The 15,316-nt window shown below is 35.6% G+C and overlaps 1 protein-coding gene and 1 non-coding gene across 2 annotated transcripts; both read right to left on the reverse strand.

Annotated features, from left to right (window-relative positions):
- Positions 1-3,683: 3,683 nt before the first annotated feature.
- Positions 3,684-11,469, reverse strand: LOC110717499 (outer envelope pore protein 37, chloroplastic-like). The gene is made up of 6 exons (XM_021896211.1): positions 10,955-11,469; positions 7,941-8,030; positions 7,375-7,545; positions 7,050-7,144; positions 6,799-6,919; positions 3,684-4,089 (listed from the first exon to the last, which is right to left on the reverse strand). Exons 1-6 carry the CDS (start codon positions 11,366-11,368, stop codon positions 3,958-3,960), a joined length of 1,023 nt encoding a protein of 340 aa, XP_021751903.1. The 5' UTR covers positions 11,369-11,469; the 3' UTR covers positions 3,684-3,957.
- Positions 11,470-11,511: 42 nt separating this feature from the next.
- Positions 11,512-11,585, reverse strand: TRNAI-AAU. The gene has a single exon. It is a non-coding gene; the product is annotated as a tRNA-Ile (tRNA).
- Between the last annotated feature and the right edge of the window lie 3,731 nt (positions 11,586-15,316).

The following is a 15,316-nucleotide window of genomic DNA, read 5'->3' on the forward strand; positions in this document are numbered from 1 at the left end:
ATATATACTAAAGCATAGTCTTTTGGTTTTTTTAATAGCAAATTTTTTATACTACGTACTATGTGAGATTTCAAAAGGGGCAATTGAAATGAAACTAAGTGAGTATGTTGTCACGGGTTGTCTCCCTCATCAAATATGGGTGTCAAACGGGTCACTAGGTAACAAGGCATAATTGTGGCTTGGGGCTTGCCCGTAGTGCTTAACAGTTCTTCCCTCTATAAAGTTTTATTTTATATTTGCCTTAAATTTCTAGTGAACACCTATAGATAGTAACACAATAATGAGTTATTTGGGGTTCAAATGAAGTTAGTTCAAATGGGTTCAAATTTGGGGTCCACCGTATTTTGGGCCAAGAAACATCATGGAAGTGTCAGTTTTCCAATATGAGATCCCAAAATATGAGTTTGGGCAGTAAGAAGTCCTAAAACGGGGAGATATTTAGAAGGTTTTGTAGTTCACTAAGAGGTTCTTTTGAGGAATATACTAAAGAGGATGATTCTAGAATATTCAAAAATGATCTTTTACATAGTAAAATGTTTATAGGGTGTGCTATGTATGTAAATATGTGTTGTAATGTTCTAAAATGTTCTAGGAGTGTCTTTTACATTTTAAACACAATAGTGTGTAGGAACCTCTTTATATGTAAGTTCCTCTGGAGGTGGGAACATTGTAGAAGGTAGTTTATAACCCTCCATTTGAGGAGGTTAGAAATCTTCTAGAGATAGGAGTTAGGAGGTTAAATGCCTATAAATAGGCTATCCCATTCATTTGTAAAATCAGCCAACACCTTCTAACACTTGTATTCTCTCTTCAAAGCATTCTTTGAAAACACTTGTGAGCATATCTAGTATAGCAAATTCAAGGGAAATCTTGACTAGAGTCTAAAAGGTGTTATTCTAGTGGACCATGGGCAAGGGGGCTTAGGAAAATAAGTACCCTATATATATGAATAGGCTTTGGTTACATTTTAGAAATGCATGGCAAGACATTGGCCAAGACATGCAAGTGCGACACAATTACACACCATCATATTTTTTTTGGAGGGAATTCTCGAAACGAAAACTTGTTACGTACAACAATTTTAAAAATAAAAATCCTCTATAATTTATTTTAAAATTATATATATTTTTTTCAACCATGGTTTCCACTTATACTTATTTATTTATCTGGAAAGAATTTCATTTGAATAAATTAACTATGGTAAGCGGTGGGACCCACCAATTATTTTAGGTTCTAATTTATTTGCAAAAGAGAATATTTTTTAGTTTTTCTCAAAAAAAATAATGCGTGTTAACCCCTAAACTTTTTTTTAAAAAAATAAGGCGTCATCTCTAAATTTGGTACGGTGCAGGTCATTACAAGTTTTTTTAAGCATCTTATCATAAAAATGTTATCTATGAATCTTGTTCAAATTTTTTATTTTTTTTGCTAGGCTTTAGGGATTTATTTTTTAAAAAAAATAGTTATTGGTATTTATGAATTATGATGCTAAAATTGATGCTTAGTATTGTTATTGTGTTTAATTTATTTGTTTGTTCTTGTTTTTTAGAATTTTGAATTTTTTTGTGTTAAATTGGGTAAATGAGAATTTTTTTTCCAAGCATTTTAATTTCAAGTCTTTTAGCACTTTCCATATAGTCAGCTTCCTTTAATTTGATAGAAATTTTTTCATAAGCTTCTTATTTCTTAGAAAAGTACTATAATGATAGATTAGTATATGTTAAATAACCCACATAGTGCTTGATATTTTAGGAGTTGTTCGATATAATATATATTAGTATAAGTTGTCCGATATAATATATACGGAAATTTCATGATATACCACTGATCTTTTAATTAACCATATACCATTCAGTTTCCGTCCGTTAGCACAGAATACCATTAATGACAACTGCCGTCAGTGTGCCGTTTGTGGTAATTCCTTAATTCACCATATACCATTACTTTTTTTTATTTTGCATGAAATACCATTTTTGATTGAAAAAATAATTGAAAAACTTATACAAAAATAATTGAAAAAAAATAATTACCACCACCAACTCCCAGCCATCTCCTCGCCCCCAACCAGCACCCAGCCCAGCCCCCCGCCCCCCGCCACCCGCACCCAGCCTTGAATCCCACGCCAGTACCCGCCCATTCCCTTGAACCACCATGCCCCCACTTCCCCTCTTGAACCATATCCTCGCCTTTCATCCTTAGCCAAAAATTTGGCCACCTCGAAACCACTTCGCCGGCAGCCTAAATCCCATCCCTCCACATCGCCACCTCCCACCATAGTCGATAACAATACCTCGTCACCTTTATACCCAAAAATCGAAATCCCCAAATTAAAATCGAAACCCTAGATTTCGATTTCAGGGATTTTTAATTTGGGGTTTTGGTGTGGTGGTTCAATGGGTGGAGATAGCAGGGGGGCGGTTTGGGTTCGCCAGCGCGGGGAGGGGTTTTTGGACGCCGAGGGTGGGGAGGGTTTTTCGAGGGAGAGAGGATGGGGTTTTTCGATTGGAGGGTAGGGGGTGTTTGTCGGGGTGGGGAATAGAGGAGGGAGGGGGTTGTGGGTAGGAGGGATGGAATCGCCGGCGAGGGCGGAGGTCACGCCGACACCGACGCGGGGGAAGGGGTGGATGCCTGCGACCGGCTGGCTGGGGTTGGGTTGGTGTTGGGATGGAGGGTGGATGGTCGGGGTTAGTGGAGTGAGGAGGTGGTGGTTGTTTTTTTTTAATTCTTTATTTAACTAATTAATTAGATAATATTAATAAGAGCCAATAAGTGACAGCCACGTGGCATAATTAACCCTAATTACTAACGGCGTTAACGACACACTGACGACAGTTGTCATTAATGGTATTCTGTGCTAACGGACGGAAACTGAATGGTATATGGTGAATTAAAAGATCTTGTGTGGTATATGGTGAATTTTGAAGAAACTCAGTGGTATATCATGAAATTTCCGTAATATATATTAATATATGTTATTGGTTTCTAATGTTTATAATTCCACTTATTTTGCTTTCAATACTTGCCACTCAAATATTTTGCGATTTCATCATCATTACCTCAATACAAGCCATAATAAATGAGCATTGAGCAGATCTTGTTATTCCATTATTGTAATATTTTGTTTGGAATTACTGAGCTTAGTAAGCTTTTTCAGATGGGTTAAATTGCCTAGAATTTGTTATCTACACCTTGGTGTTTTTGCTCGTCATTTGATGATTAAATGAAAAACAATCATCAAAATGAGAATCTTTTAAAAATTAAAAGAATCATCAAAATGAGAACAAAATACTCATGGGTGTACGATACACCCGAGTGTATATAACAATCTCTCTAAATTGCCTAATAATTAACTACAAGTCTCAAAAGGTGAAGTAAAAAAATTCAAGTCCCAAAAGGTGAAAAATAAAAGAGTTTAGTCCCAATTGTTACCGTTTAACTCAGTATAAAACTATAGATTTTGATTTCCTTACACATCCCACCTACATGAACATTATTTAGTCAGATCTCTTGGATGCATTACAACTAATATATTGCCTATAAAAAAAAGGAAATGTAAGAAATTAGGTTCATCAATTTGTACATGCAACATTTTTAATATTACACTTACTAATACTCTGTACAACTGTAATTTTTGCTTAGATATAAATCACCAAAGATAATCAAAAGTAATGTTTGTGAACAAATTAAAAGTTAAAGTGTTACTAGTATTAAAAACAAAGGAGATAATATATTGTATAGAGTTATAACACACCTCGTGAATAATACCCCAATTACGTACCTGGCTTCTCAAATATTCCTCACATTAAATTATATAAGTGCAAATATCAATAAATTACAAAAGAGTTATATTTGCAGAAACAAAAATGCCTATTGATTAACATCTTCTCTAAATCCATTATGGAGCTTAAAGACTAAGCACCCAATAAAAAAGAAAAAAAAAACCCTGCCTACACTATATCATATATCCCACCTCTTCTTTACCCGGAACATCAAAACTGAAGATTTTATATCATCCTGAGGCACTTGAAGCATGAATTGCACTTTCATTTTCATCGGCGCAGCTTTAGCTTTACCACCTTCATCTCCAACCTAGAATCAAGAAAAATTTGTAATTATATACATTTGTTTACTTGTGAATTTATTAAATTCCTAGTAGTGGTTAATAATTAGTTTGGGGAATATGAGCATCCTTTGTAGAAAATTGGTAGGATGCTGGAAGATTGGTCTCTACGCAGGCTTTGTGCTAACCAAGTTTAGTACTTTGTATATAGTAGCAGTATTTCATATATATTGCCTGCTTAAGAATCTTTAAAACACTCATTCTGCCCCCTCAAAAGAGAGAATAATTTGGTAACATGATTCAAGGCTAGTTAAAGAATGAAACTAACAAAATGAAGAAAACCCATAGTGATTTTTTGTTGCGTAAATATCTTAAATGTATTCCGATCTGATGCGTGGAATAAACCCTTAAGGAGCAGACAGGGTAGTCTCTAGCTAATTCCTGGTACCTGACCTTTTTTGGTGTATGCTAACTGTAAGAAGGATTCTTGCGACTCTCTGTACTCAATAACTTATATCCACGCTACTATGACAAACACAGGATTCACACATGCAAATAGTAAATTTATCTAACCCTACCATAACAAACATTTTAAAAATACTATTATTCCCCTTCCCTAAAACATTACCTTGATGATGGCTCAAGGATAAAATACATAGCGAGCTCTTTGCTTATATTTATCTCGCAAAATAATCACGCGGACACATGGGATTAGGAAATCCAGCAGACACAAAAATAAAAAAAAATAAAAAAAAAAAGTAACCCAGGAGGCCAGGATGTTTGAGCAAGGAAATAAACCCCATTAAGAATATAATTGTTAAACTATTTATAGAATGATTACGAACATATATTTTTTTTGCTAGGATAATTTGTAGAGGCAGAAACATCAACATTCTCCTTAAGAAGGAGGTATCAACCTTGGTCACACAAGAGTCCACTATTCCCATTTTACAGCTTATATGTTTGAAAAAATCTTACATTGAAACCCATCAAACTTCTCATTGGTGTGACGTTTACCCGAGAGGTCCATATTTCAAAGGCACATTCTATAACCAACTTCCACTTTCAGCAGCAACTTGTGAGGCTGTTCTAGTGTCTAAACCCACTTAGACTCTCACCAATCACCAGTCAACAATGAGGTCCCAATTAAACGATCATTTCCAATTCCCTTGAGCCACTAAGGCTATGATGCTCGGACTTGGACACAAGTGTCAAATGCAGGTAAGAATCCAAAAGTCTAACATGAAAATTCTTAGCTAGAAGGCATGAGGAAGTGGTTAGGAGTGATCAGTATTAGAATATAAATAAAGAGCATGGGACATGGATACTTTCCTTCATTATAACTTGTATATGTTTAAAGGTAAAAATAACCAACTTTCTCCTTTTTGACCAAAATTAAGTGTCTATACGTTCATACTACTTGGGGTGTCAAGTATCAATCATGGGTACTTGGGTTTGGGTTGAAAAACAAAATCATTGTAACAAGGTACAGTATCCCTTGTAAAACTCTCTCCATCCCACATTAGTTCGAATTATCAATATGCAAAGTTTTAGGAAATAAATTGTGGTTGGATTACCATTGTTACTTTAATTGAGAAGTAGATGTGATGGGAGTTACTGGAATATTTGTATGGTAGTTTTTAATCAAATAGTAGGCGTTAAAATGAGATAGTAGGCCCAAAAGAAAGGTAGGAAATAATTAATTTTTGGTAGGACCATACCAATACAAGTATTCAAGCTATTCTAGGATGGAGGGAGTGTGGTTAAGAAATCATTGCTTTATTTTGACAAGCATTAAGCGAAGGCAATAATGAAAAAAAAAAAAAAACCCACAGTCGTTCATTGATTTACAAGGGTGAAAATCTTAAACAAAAAGGGTTCTACAGAAAATGATTGTGGGAGTGTTAAGTTAGTAAGCTTGTACAATAAGAACTATATTAGCATAATGCATATGCATGCTGAAGCAAGTTTTATAGACAGCGTCAGCAAGCATATTAAAAGACAAACATTCACTTTTACAGATATTGAAAAAGAAAACAATACGTTGAAAATGGTTACAAAACCTATTTTCATCTTGTGAGATATGAAATCAGATCAAAAGAAACCAATTTCTTCTCCAAGTCTTTTTTATCAGAAAATTATGTTCATGGCCTTCCTGTTTTATTTATGTAAGGTAATGCCTTCATTGACCTCGGTTATACTAAGCATTAAATTCACTTTGTAGATTTTTTAACTGTTGTGAAGCATTTTCTGCAGCAGATTGATTTTAAAAAACAACAAATCGTTCTTCACATAATACTCAGTATGTTTTTTAAGAGAGAAGAAAATGGTTTCAAGTAACCAGTTTTCTATGCCCAAAAAACGACAATGATTTGAGGATTCAGCTGTAAAATTGAACCACAGCAAGGTTGGTGGACAAAAATGGAACGATAAATTACCCAGCAAGTTTACAAGATGTACGCATCTATTATAAATTCAACTTTGGAACTTAACAAAATCCACCAATAGAATCTTTTGGCTGTGGTCATGGATCCATCCTCCATCTTCAGTTATCTTAATATCACAATGATATAGCAACAAATGAAAAAAAAAAAAAGAGAGAGGGGGGGGGGGGGGGGCTCCAACCAAAAAAGGGATTCATAACTGACACTTCATTGCAAAGCTAAATTTGGATGAACAATTGAGTATATATGTTGGCAAATATCAATTAACAGTGGATTAAGACAGGAAAAACTTACCCAAAGTGACGCCCATCCAAGCCTGACCTCGGAATCATACCCAGCTTTAAACTTATAATCTTTGCCAACAGTATGCTTGTACGCAGTACTCCAATAATTTGTATCAAAGTCGTACCAGTAACTGGAAGCAATTATTTTACGGAGAAAAAAGAGGACCAAGTGAGCACGTAAGTTTCTTTTTTCCATAAATTAATCATAGTCTATGTCAAATATTTAAAGGAAGATTAACATATACGGAGTGAAGGATGCACCTTAATTTGTCTGAAGGACCAAAGCGTCGCTTGAATGCAAATGAAACAGCATTTGAAGGCAAAGAAATGCTTGGAATAAATGACATTTCATCATCCTGCACAGAGTTCAAAAATTCAACTCTGGGACAACAATACAAGAGAAAGCGGAAAAGGTATAACAAGCAGGAATTTGGAAGTCAGCTCAGAGCCGAGTCAGATCCCTGTATCATTTCCTCCAACAAGTTAATTACATACAATAAAGTATTGGTGATAAGAAAATTTTTATAATAAGAAAAGGGAGCATCCAAACAAAATAACAGACGCAAAAGTGTGCTAGAAACCCTACCTTATATGAGTATCTTAGTTTCAAAGTTTCATCGCAGTACACAGCAGTGCAAAGGCCATTGAGAATTGAACCTTTCGCAATACCACTTACTGACAAAACTCTCTTCAAATCTTCATCATCTTTCTCAACTAATGAAACTTCACCACAAGGAAATGTTAAAGTTGCCTTTGGCTGCAGCATCAAAATCACAGAATAAAGTCATTACCATTCAGTTGTATTAGGACAGCAACTTAAAAGAGAACATAATGAAACTCCAACACGAAGAATTTAACCTCCCCTACGGCCCCTACCCCTTTTCCCGCAATTTAGGATAGCATACCAACAAAAAAGGGAGTTGACTGTTGGCATGCTACTAATTCTAAAATTTAAAATATTAATTTTAAGAAAGCACAGAATCATCCAGAATAATCTTACAAATATGGACAAGGGCAAAATAGTGACAACCAACTAACCTCACCAAAACTGACAAATGAAAAGAAAAAGCCATTAAATCAGTATTTTGGATCACCAACTGCTAAAACTAGCCAATTAGGAAATAGGACATACTAAGAACCAAATGAGCTCACCAGACCAATAGAAGGAAAATCAGTGGCCAGTTCAAATTTGTAGCCTGGATCAGAGAGATTTGCTGCCAATGAGACTTCTCCTTGTCGTGCCTGTAATTTTGGAAGTTGTGTCAGTGCAGTTATCAACACTCACAACAGTCATTCTTAAATAAAGCATGCAGCTGATGATGACATCGCAGCCATCAGTAATAAGAAATAGCAATCCTCTTAAAAAGAGATGGCAACAATTAAATGGACAAAAATCAAATAGCACATGCAGTATTCTCTTTTAATACTCACCAAAATTTTCTTAAAGTATACAAAGTGCCTATTAAAATGTACTTTGACAGTAATTGCACATAACATCACAACATAGTATAAACATACAGAGAGAACCACCTGTTCTTTCCCTTGTCAAATATCTCAGAAAGGCATTGATAACATTGAGCTCCAACTGAACATATCAACGCTACCAAATATTGTGAAAAAAGTTAAAATCAAACAATGATTTATTTCAATGCCTTAACATTGCCAGACAAAGAGCCCCTTTATTTACAATTTATATCTTAATGATAAAGTTACAAAAACGAACAGGGACTAAGATTGACAAAGTTTATGGCTCTCTTACTGTCTTACTAATTTCCAATTCAAAGAGCATCCTGAACTCTTCAAAAAGCAGCAGAAAATTATATTTTTTTTAAAATATTAATATGTATCACCAAATATTAGCCCCTGGGGTGATGGCAGACAAACACCAATAAAATAAATCACCCAGAATATGGCAGGAATAGCTAGAGGATCGAGGATCGTCCTGCTTCAGATCTATCAACGAATATGATGTACCAGATAATTTTCAAGGTATGTGAAAATAAATGGTTCTGGAGTTGTCCAAGGTGATAATGTGATAGTTTGAATGTGATAAGAAACCAGTGTGCAACATAATCACATATAGTTGAGAAGAATATTTAATTTCTATGAAAGAAGAATCTGATTCCCTAAAGCAACTATTGGGCATCCTTTCACCCCCCCCCCCCACCCCACACACAACCATCATCCACCCAACCCTCTACAATAAGGAATAAAGTGAAAAGGAGATTCATTACAAACGAAGCACAGTGACGACTGGGAAAAAAAAAAAAAAAAAGGATCTTTTATTTTATGATCTGCTTAGCTGCACATAATGAACCGAATAGTCAAAATAAAAAAAAAAAAAATTATATCTAAAAAAGGATAATCTCAAGCTCTACAAGAAGGTACTACAATTTCCCTGACACATCTGGCCTCCTAGTCAAAATAGCAAAACCAATTACAGAACAATCTCAAAGTATATGCAAAATGAACAGATAGCTTTGTAAAATAATTTAGATTGTTAAGATGAACATCGCATGAAAAAAGATCATCTAATCTGAAGGAAGAGAGAGAGAGAAGGTGGAGTGGCGTCAGAGACCTTCGCATCATAAGCAGCTTCCAGCTGCAATCTGGAGCTAATGTGGAGTAAACCTTTAACCAGTGAATTCTTCTCATTCAAATAATAATGCATAGAGAAATTCCTTGTCAATAAGCTGAGTTCAGGCCTGTAGGTTTCACCCTTCTTGTTATTCTGGTTTGATTAGCATGGGTGCCTAGTCAAATGCCAATTGAAGCTAAAAAGGATCCATACTATGGTTCTCACACAGAGTAATGTAGCCCATATATAACCTCTAAACTCAAAGCTTATAGCATATTATATGAGCAAGTAAGCTTCAAAGAGTAATGACCAAGATCAACATAGAACAAGTTCAATTAGTTTAATCACAAGTCACTTGAAAATAATTAATCAAGAAATCCTATACTTAACCATCCAAAATTAAAATGATGACCTTTAACTTAAGGGGAAAAAAAATTAAAAAGAGTAATGACCCTTAATCTATACTATTTGGATGGACAAAAATAACATAAAAGATCAGCTGCCAGTTAAAAAAGCGACAAAGATTGTTGGTTTTGATTTCATACGACATATTCACAAAAGGAAAATCCAAAACATCATACGAAGTATCTTATTGTTTAAGGTCTGAAAATGAGTAATTAGTACTCTGTATTATAGGGAAAAGCCCAAGTGACATAGCAACATACAGAAGCACTAAACTTTAAGTATTAAAAAGAAGCAGATGTTTATACTTTATAGCATATATTGGGCCAAAATTATGAGTATTCTTCAAAAAAATAGCCAAGTTGGACACTTGGACGTGTACCCATGTTAGACATGGTACCTTAGTCCGAGTAACATAAGTAATATTTAGACAAGGTGTCATAGTTTCCAAGGGAGCCTCAGTCTCACTCAAAAGTCAGGCATAGCTTAGTTCGGCACTTTTTCCCCGAAGTAATCTTTGTGCAATTCCTCGTAGCATCTCAGCAAGTTGACAAATGTGCTACCTGTCATTAGACCTCCTTGCTCTACCATTCTTTATAGTACGAAATATTAAAATTGCAATTCACAAAAGTCAATTTGTACCTAAGAAATCACCACAATGACTAAACGAGGCGCCATGCCGCCATTACTGAAATGACCAACACCCAAGAGATGCACTTTCGTGATACCATAAATCAATTAGCAATTTGCTTCCCATTAATTTAGCTACAATAAAAAGGTAAAAAAAATAAAAAAAGACAATCTTTAGCAGCGTAACATCTCAGACAATGATTAAATCTAAAGTCATCACAAGAAACCTAATTTCGAGTCAGTTCATGGAAACAATATCCAAATTCAGAACATCAATCCTACCAAAATAGTAAAATTCATCAAAAAAATCAAAATTAAGTACTCCAACCAACAACAGCCACATCCTTACCACCATATCATCAATGGCGCACACGATCACCAGTGCATGCAACACTCGTTAATTCATTATGAACCCTAAACGAGCAAATCATCCAAAAAATCCAATTCGATAATAACATCAACTATATACAAATTGATGCTATAATTTCCACAAATTCCAAAACAAACTCCATAAATCAAATACTTCGTATAATACAAGAAAGAAAACGAGAATAACCTGGATATTATGAGCAGCCTTAAGTTTAAGATTAGGGCCAACATCAAGAAACCCTTTAACCAACGCATTCTGTTCCTCAACATCATAATGAATAGCAAGATGCTTCGTAATAAGAGCGATTTGCGGCTCAGCAACTTCACCCTTGGGATTATTATGGAAAGTGAATTTCAATTTAGCCAATCCATTGAAAAGCTTTGACGATACTTTGTGGAAGAACACCGAGCTTTCGCTGTCGAATTCTGTTGTGACTCGCAACGGCGGACGTTTCTGGAATGAGAACAGTCCAAACGCCGGCGATTTCTGCGACGACGGAGACGGCGGCGGAGGTGGAGGAGGTTGGGGTTGGAAGGAGGAAGGGCCGCTGAAGAGGATGAGGGAGTCTTGAGGTTGTGGAGGTGATTCGGTGGTCGCCATTGATGGAGGTTTGAGGAGAGTGAGAAGAGAGAGTGGATGGAAATGGTTTGAGGAGAGAGAAAGTGGGAAATTTTATTTTGTTGTTGGTAAAAATGTGAAGGGAGAGTGATGATGAGGAAAAAAAGAGGGAGAAAATTTAAAAATGGCCCATGCAGGTTTCGAACCTGCGACCTCCGCGTTATTAGCACGGCGCTCTAACCAGCTGAGCTAATGGGCCTTTTGGGAGTGGTAGTTGGATTTAGAACTTGTTTTCAAATTTAAGAGAGAAAATCCCAATGTTTTTTGTGTGTGTGTGAATATTTTTTTTAAAGGTAAGAAGAAGGGTCCGCTCTCTCACAGAGTCACAGGTCAACTTGACTTGAGTTAGCAGGTTAAGTCCTTTTTTAAGAAAATGATACACATCCGAAAACTATCTTAAATTGTCTCAAATTGGGGTTTGAGAGGAAGTTCACACCAATAATTACTCTTGTCATCAATGATAAAAATAAGTGTCCGTTTGTACTTTAAAACCTTATTTTGGTACAATATTGTACCAATATAAATATTCAATCTCTTCTCAACTCTTTGCTTATTGAAAAACATCACATCTATCCAGAAGCAAATCAAATAGATGATAGAATGGAAAAGGTAGTTCATTAATATCAAGCGTAAACTTCTTCTTCTACTTCTTGAGGGTTAGCTTTGCGTTCAGCTTCTCTTCTCCATTTGCCTAAAGGTTTAGGTGGGTTGGGTGTTCGAAATCTAGGCAGTTTTAATTCAGCAATGCTAGCTCAATTCAGCATCCTCAACTACTGTCTACTGGTCTCCAGATTGTTGTTCTCAAAATATCCCTCCCTTCGCTCGTTGGGTGGGGACAGGATCTCTCGTCCGTCTTAGGGATGTCGAAGCATGATGGATGGAGTGTCCACTGTGACTCAGGGGCTTGCCTGGAAGGTTGGGCCTAGTGTTCGGTTTGGCTTACTAAGGACTCCTAGGTTCCTGGGGTCCAGTTCAGTTCAAACAAGGTATTTATGAGTCGATTTTACCGACTCTGGTTTCTTATATTATTAATCCGCATTCTTACGTGTGGGATCCATCTTTGGTTCATCGATTTTTTGATAATCCTACTGCTCTTCGTATTCTGTCTATGGAACAACCCTAACAGTTGATAGATGACTTTGTCTATTGGAAGTTTACTAGAGATAACGCTTTTTCTACCAAATTGGCTTATGCTTTGTTGATCAAGCAGCTTTCGGTTTCAGCTGCCACTCCTTCGATTCCTCTTAATTGGTGGAAACACTTCTGGGTCTCCCTCTTCTTCCTAAGTTTATAATGTTGGGTTGGAAGTTGCTTTATAATGCGTTACCCCTTTATTCAGTCTTGCGAGATCGTGGGTTGCCTTTGAATCCAATGTGTGTGTTCTGTAATCAACAGACAGAGACAATTTCTCATTTGCTCCGCGATTGCTCCTTCTCTGCTCATCTATTAGTTTTTAGTTCTTTAGGTTTTGAATTGATAGCCATTTGCTAAGTGCAAATTAAAGCCGTTCGATGTATGGTTCACAAATGTGGTTTTGGAGTTTACTGCCTCTAACCAGTAGCGGAGTCAGGATTTATAATTCGGGGGGACAAATTTTGAAGGTTAAAGTTTCGGCAAAAATCTCAAGAAAAAAATTGATCACCTAAGTTGTTTAATATTTATTTGAAATCACATACGCTAATTATTTCTATATGACAAAAGAGGAGTAAAAAAGTTTTATTGTATATTAAGAAAATTATCCAATAAAAATGAATAAATTTATGTTTGTAAATCCTGTTATGTAATCACATAATTGATAAATACGAATCAATGACCTTATCATAAAGTCAAATAATTATCGTTAAAACAAATTGATGGTAGGTATGAAGGGCCTAGGTTTGAGTTACATTCGATAAAATAAACTCAACTTTCTCAAATCAATCATATTATTACATATGTATTTCGTATGTATATATAAAATTTAAAACACAGTAGAGTAGGGAATCGAACGTGGGACCAAGACACAGCCTTACTAGGGGACTCAACCACTAAACCATATTCAACATTGTGATATTTACTGTAAGTATACGTTATTTATAGCCTTTTACTGTATTTTCTTGATTTTTTTTTGTTTAAAAAAAAAAAAAAACTTTTTTTCCGAAGCCCTGTCCCCCTTGTTCTAATGTGGCTCCGCCACTGCCTCTAACAACTGGGAAGGGTTGACTACTCTTTTCTCCTTGCTTTGGGCTGTGTGGCTTACTCATAATCAAATCTTTTTTAATTAGACGGTTTGCTCTCCTGATTCGGTTCTCCAGCTTGCTGTTGTTTGGGTTGACAAAGTTCTTTAGGCCCTCAATTACCGTTCCAAGGTTGTCAATTTACGGAGATGTGTCCCTTTTATTTCCCCTCCCTTTACTGGTTGTTTGCGGGGGTGATCTTTCTGAAGTTCTTAATGTGTGTCTTATATTTGATGGTGCCTGGTTGACAGTGGATAACTGTGCTGGTATTGGTTGGTGCCTTAGGGTGGCCTCTTCGGATAGTGTTAGGTGGGGGGTGTGATAGCTTGTCAGACTTCCTCTGCTCTCTAGGCGGAATTATAGGCCTGTTTGGGGGGTCTTCGTATGGTCTTTCGGAGGGGTGTTCGTCGCCTCCCTATTTACATTGCTTGTGCCGTGCTTATCTCCCTTATCTGTCATCTACGCTCCGCAGATGTCACCTATGTTTGGTTATTTCAGGACATTAGCTTTGTTCTTTTGAAGTTCTCAGCTTGTCGGATATGCAAAGTTCCTCGTCTCCTCATTGGTTGGCTGTGAAGGCTTGACAACAACAATTTCTTTTTGCTACTTTTAGTTTGGCTGTGTTTTTTTAATGTTTGTTAGAACTTCTTGTCCCAAAAAAAAAAAAAAAAAAAAAAAAAAAAAAAAAATCTTATTATCTCACAAATTGATATTGCATATTGTTTATAGTTTTCACATATAATTTGGGTAAATACAAGTTGATCTCTAAGATTAACAATTTTGTTTATCACATGACATTTTTGTAAATAAATAAAAAAAACTTTTATCTTAAAAACGGACCCCACAGTGATGATGACTGGTTGAAGTTGTTGATTTATTTACCAAAACATCATGCGATAAACGATTTTTGTTTATCACAGAGATTAACCTGGGCTGCCTCATATAATTGTACTTCCTCTATTTTCGTAAGTGCAACAATCACTATGGCATGCTTTTTGATAAAGAGGTTAAATAAGGTCATCGAACAAATTAGCTAAACTAATTGAACTTAAACATTGTTATACTACTCGGACTCTTCATTTCGATTTAAGTACCCGTGTCAGACCCTCAATAGTTGGACATGAGTGACACTTAGACACTTCACTTTTAATTAAAAATCATGGAATTAATTTAAAAAATAGCCGATTTAGACCCTTAAACATCCCAAACCAAGTCCATGTAACATTGTAACATAGCCAAGAACACAACATGTCTCCCTTACCAATGTTAAAATTGGATAGGCTAATTTGTCCATTTACCTCTTATAATTATTTTCTTAAAAATGCGTGCTAAGTAAACATATTACACTTGATGTAAAAACAAAGGAAGTATTGGAAATTTCGCCTGTAAAATGTCCTCTTATCATTTCCCATTTTCCCCTACACATTTTTTCTTTTTCTTTTTTTTTTTTTTTGGCAAAACATCAAAATAAAGCCTTACTAGGGATTTTAAGATAAGCTTCTTTACCTTTCTCATTCTCAAGGGTTTGAGTTTCTACAAAATTAAATTACACACTCGTAACAATAATTGTTTTTTTTGAGAGCAAGAAGCCCTTTTCGAAAGAGAAAAATCAAGTTTAAGCCTAAATGAAGAGCAACTTTGTCATTTCATCTATTAGACGAGGGTATCTTTATCATTTCATTTTTTTTAAACAAAAAAAGGTGGTTGATCTACA

The sequence above is a fragment of the Chenopodium quinoa genome, unplaced genomic scaffold, assembly GCF_001683475.1.
Source record: "Chenopodium quinoa cultivar QQ74 unplaced genomic scaffold, ASM168347v1, whole genome shotgun sequence".
Lineage (NCBI taxonomy): Eukaryota > Viridiplantae > Streptophyta > Magnoliopsida > Caryophyllales > Amaranthaceae > Chenopodium > Chenopodium quinoa.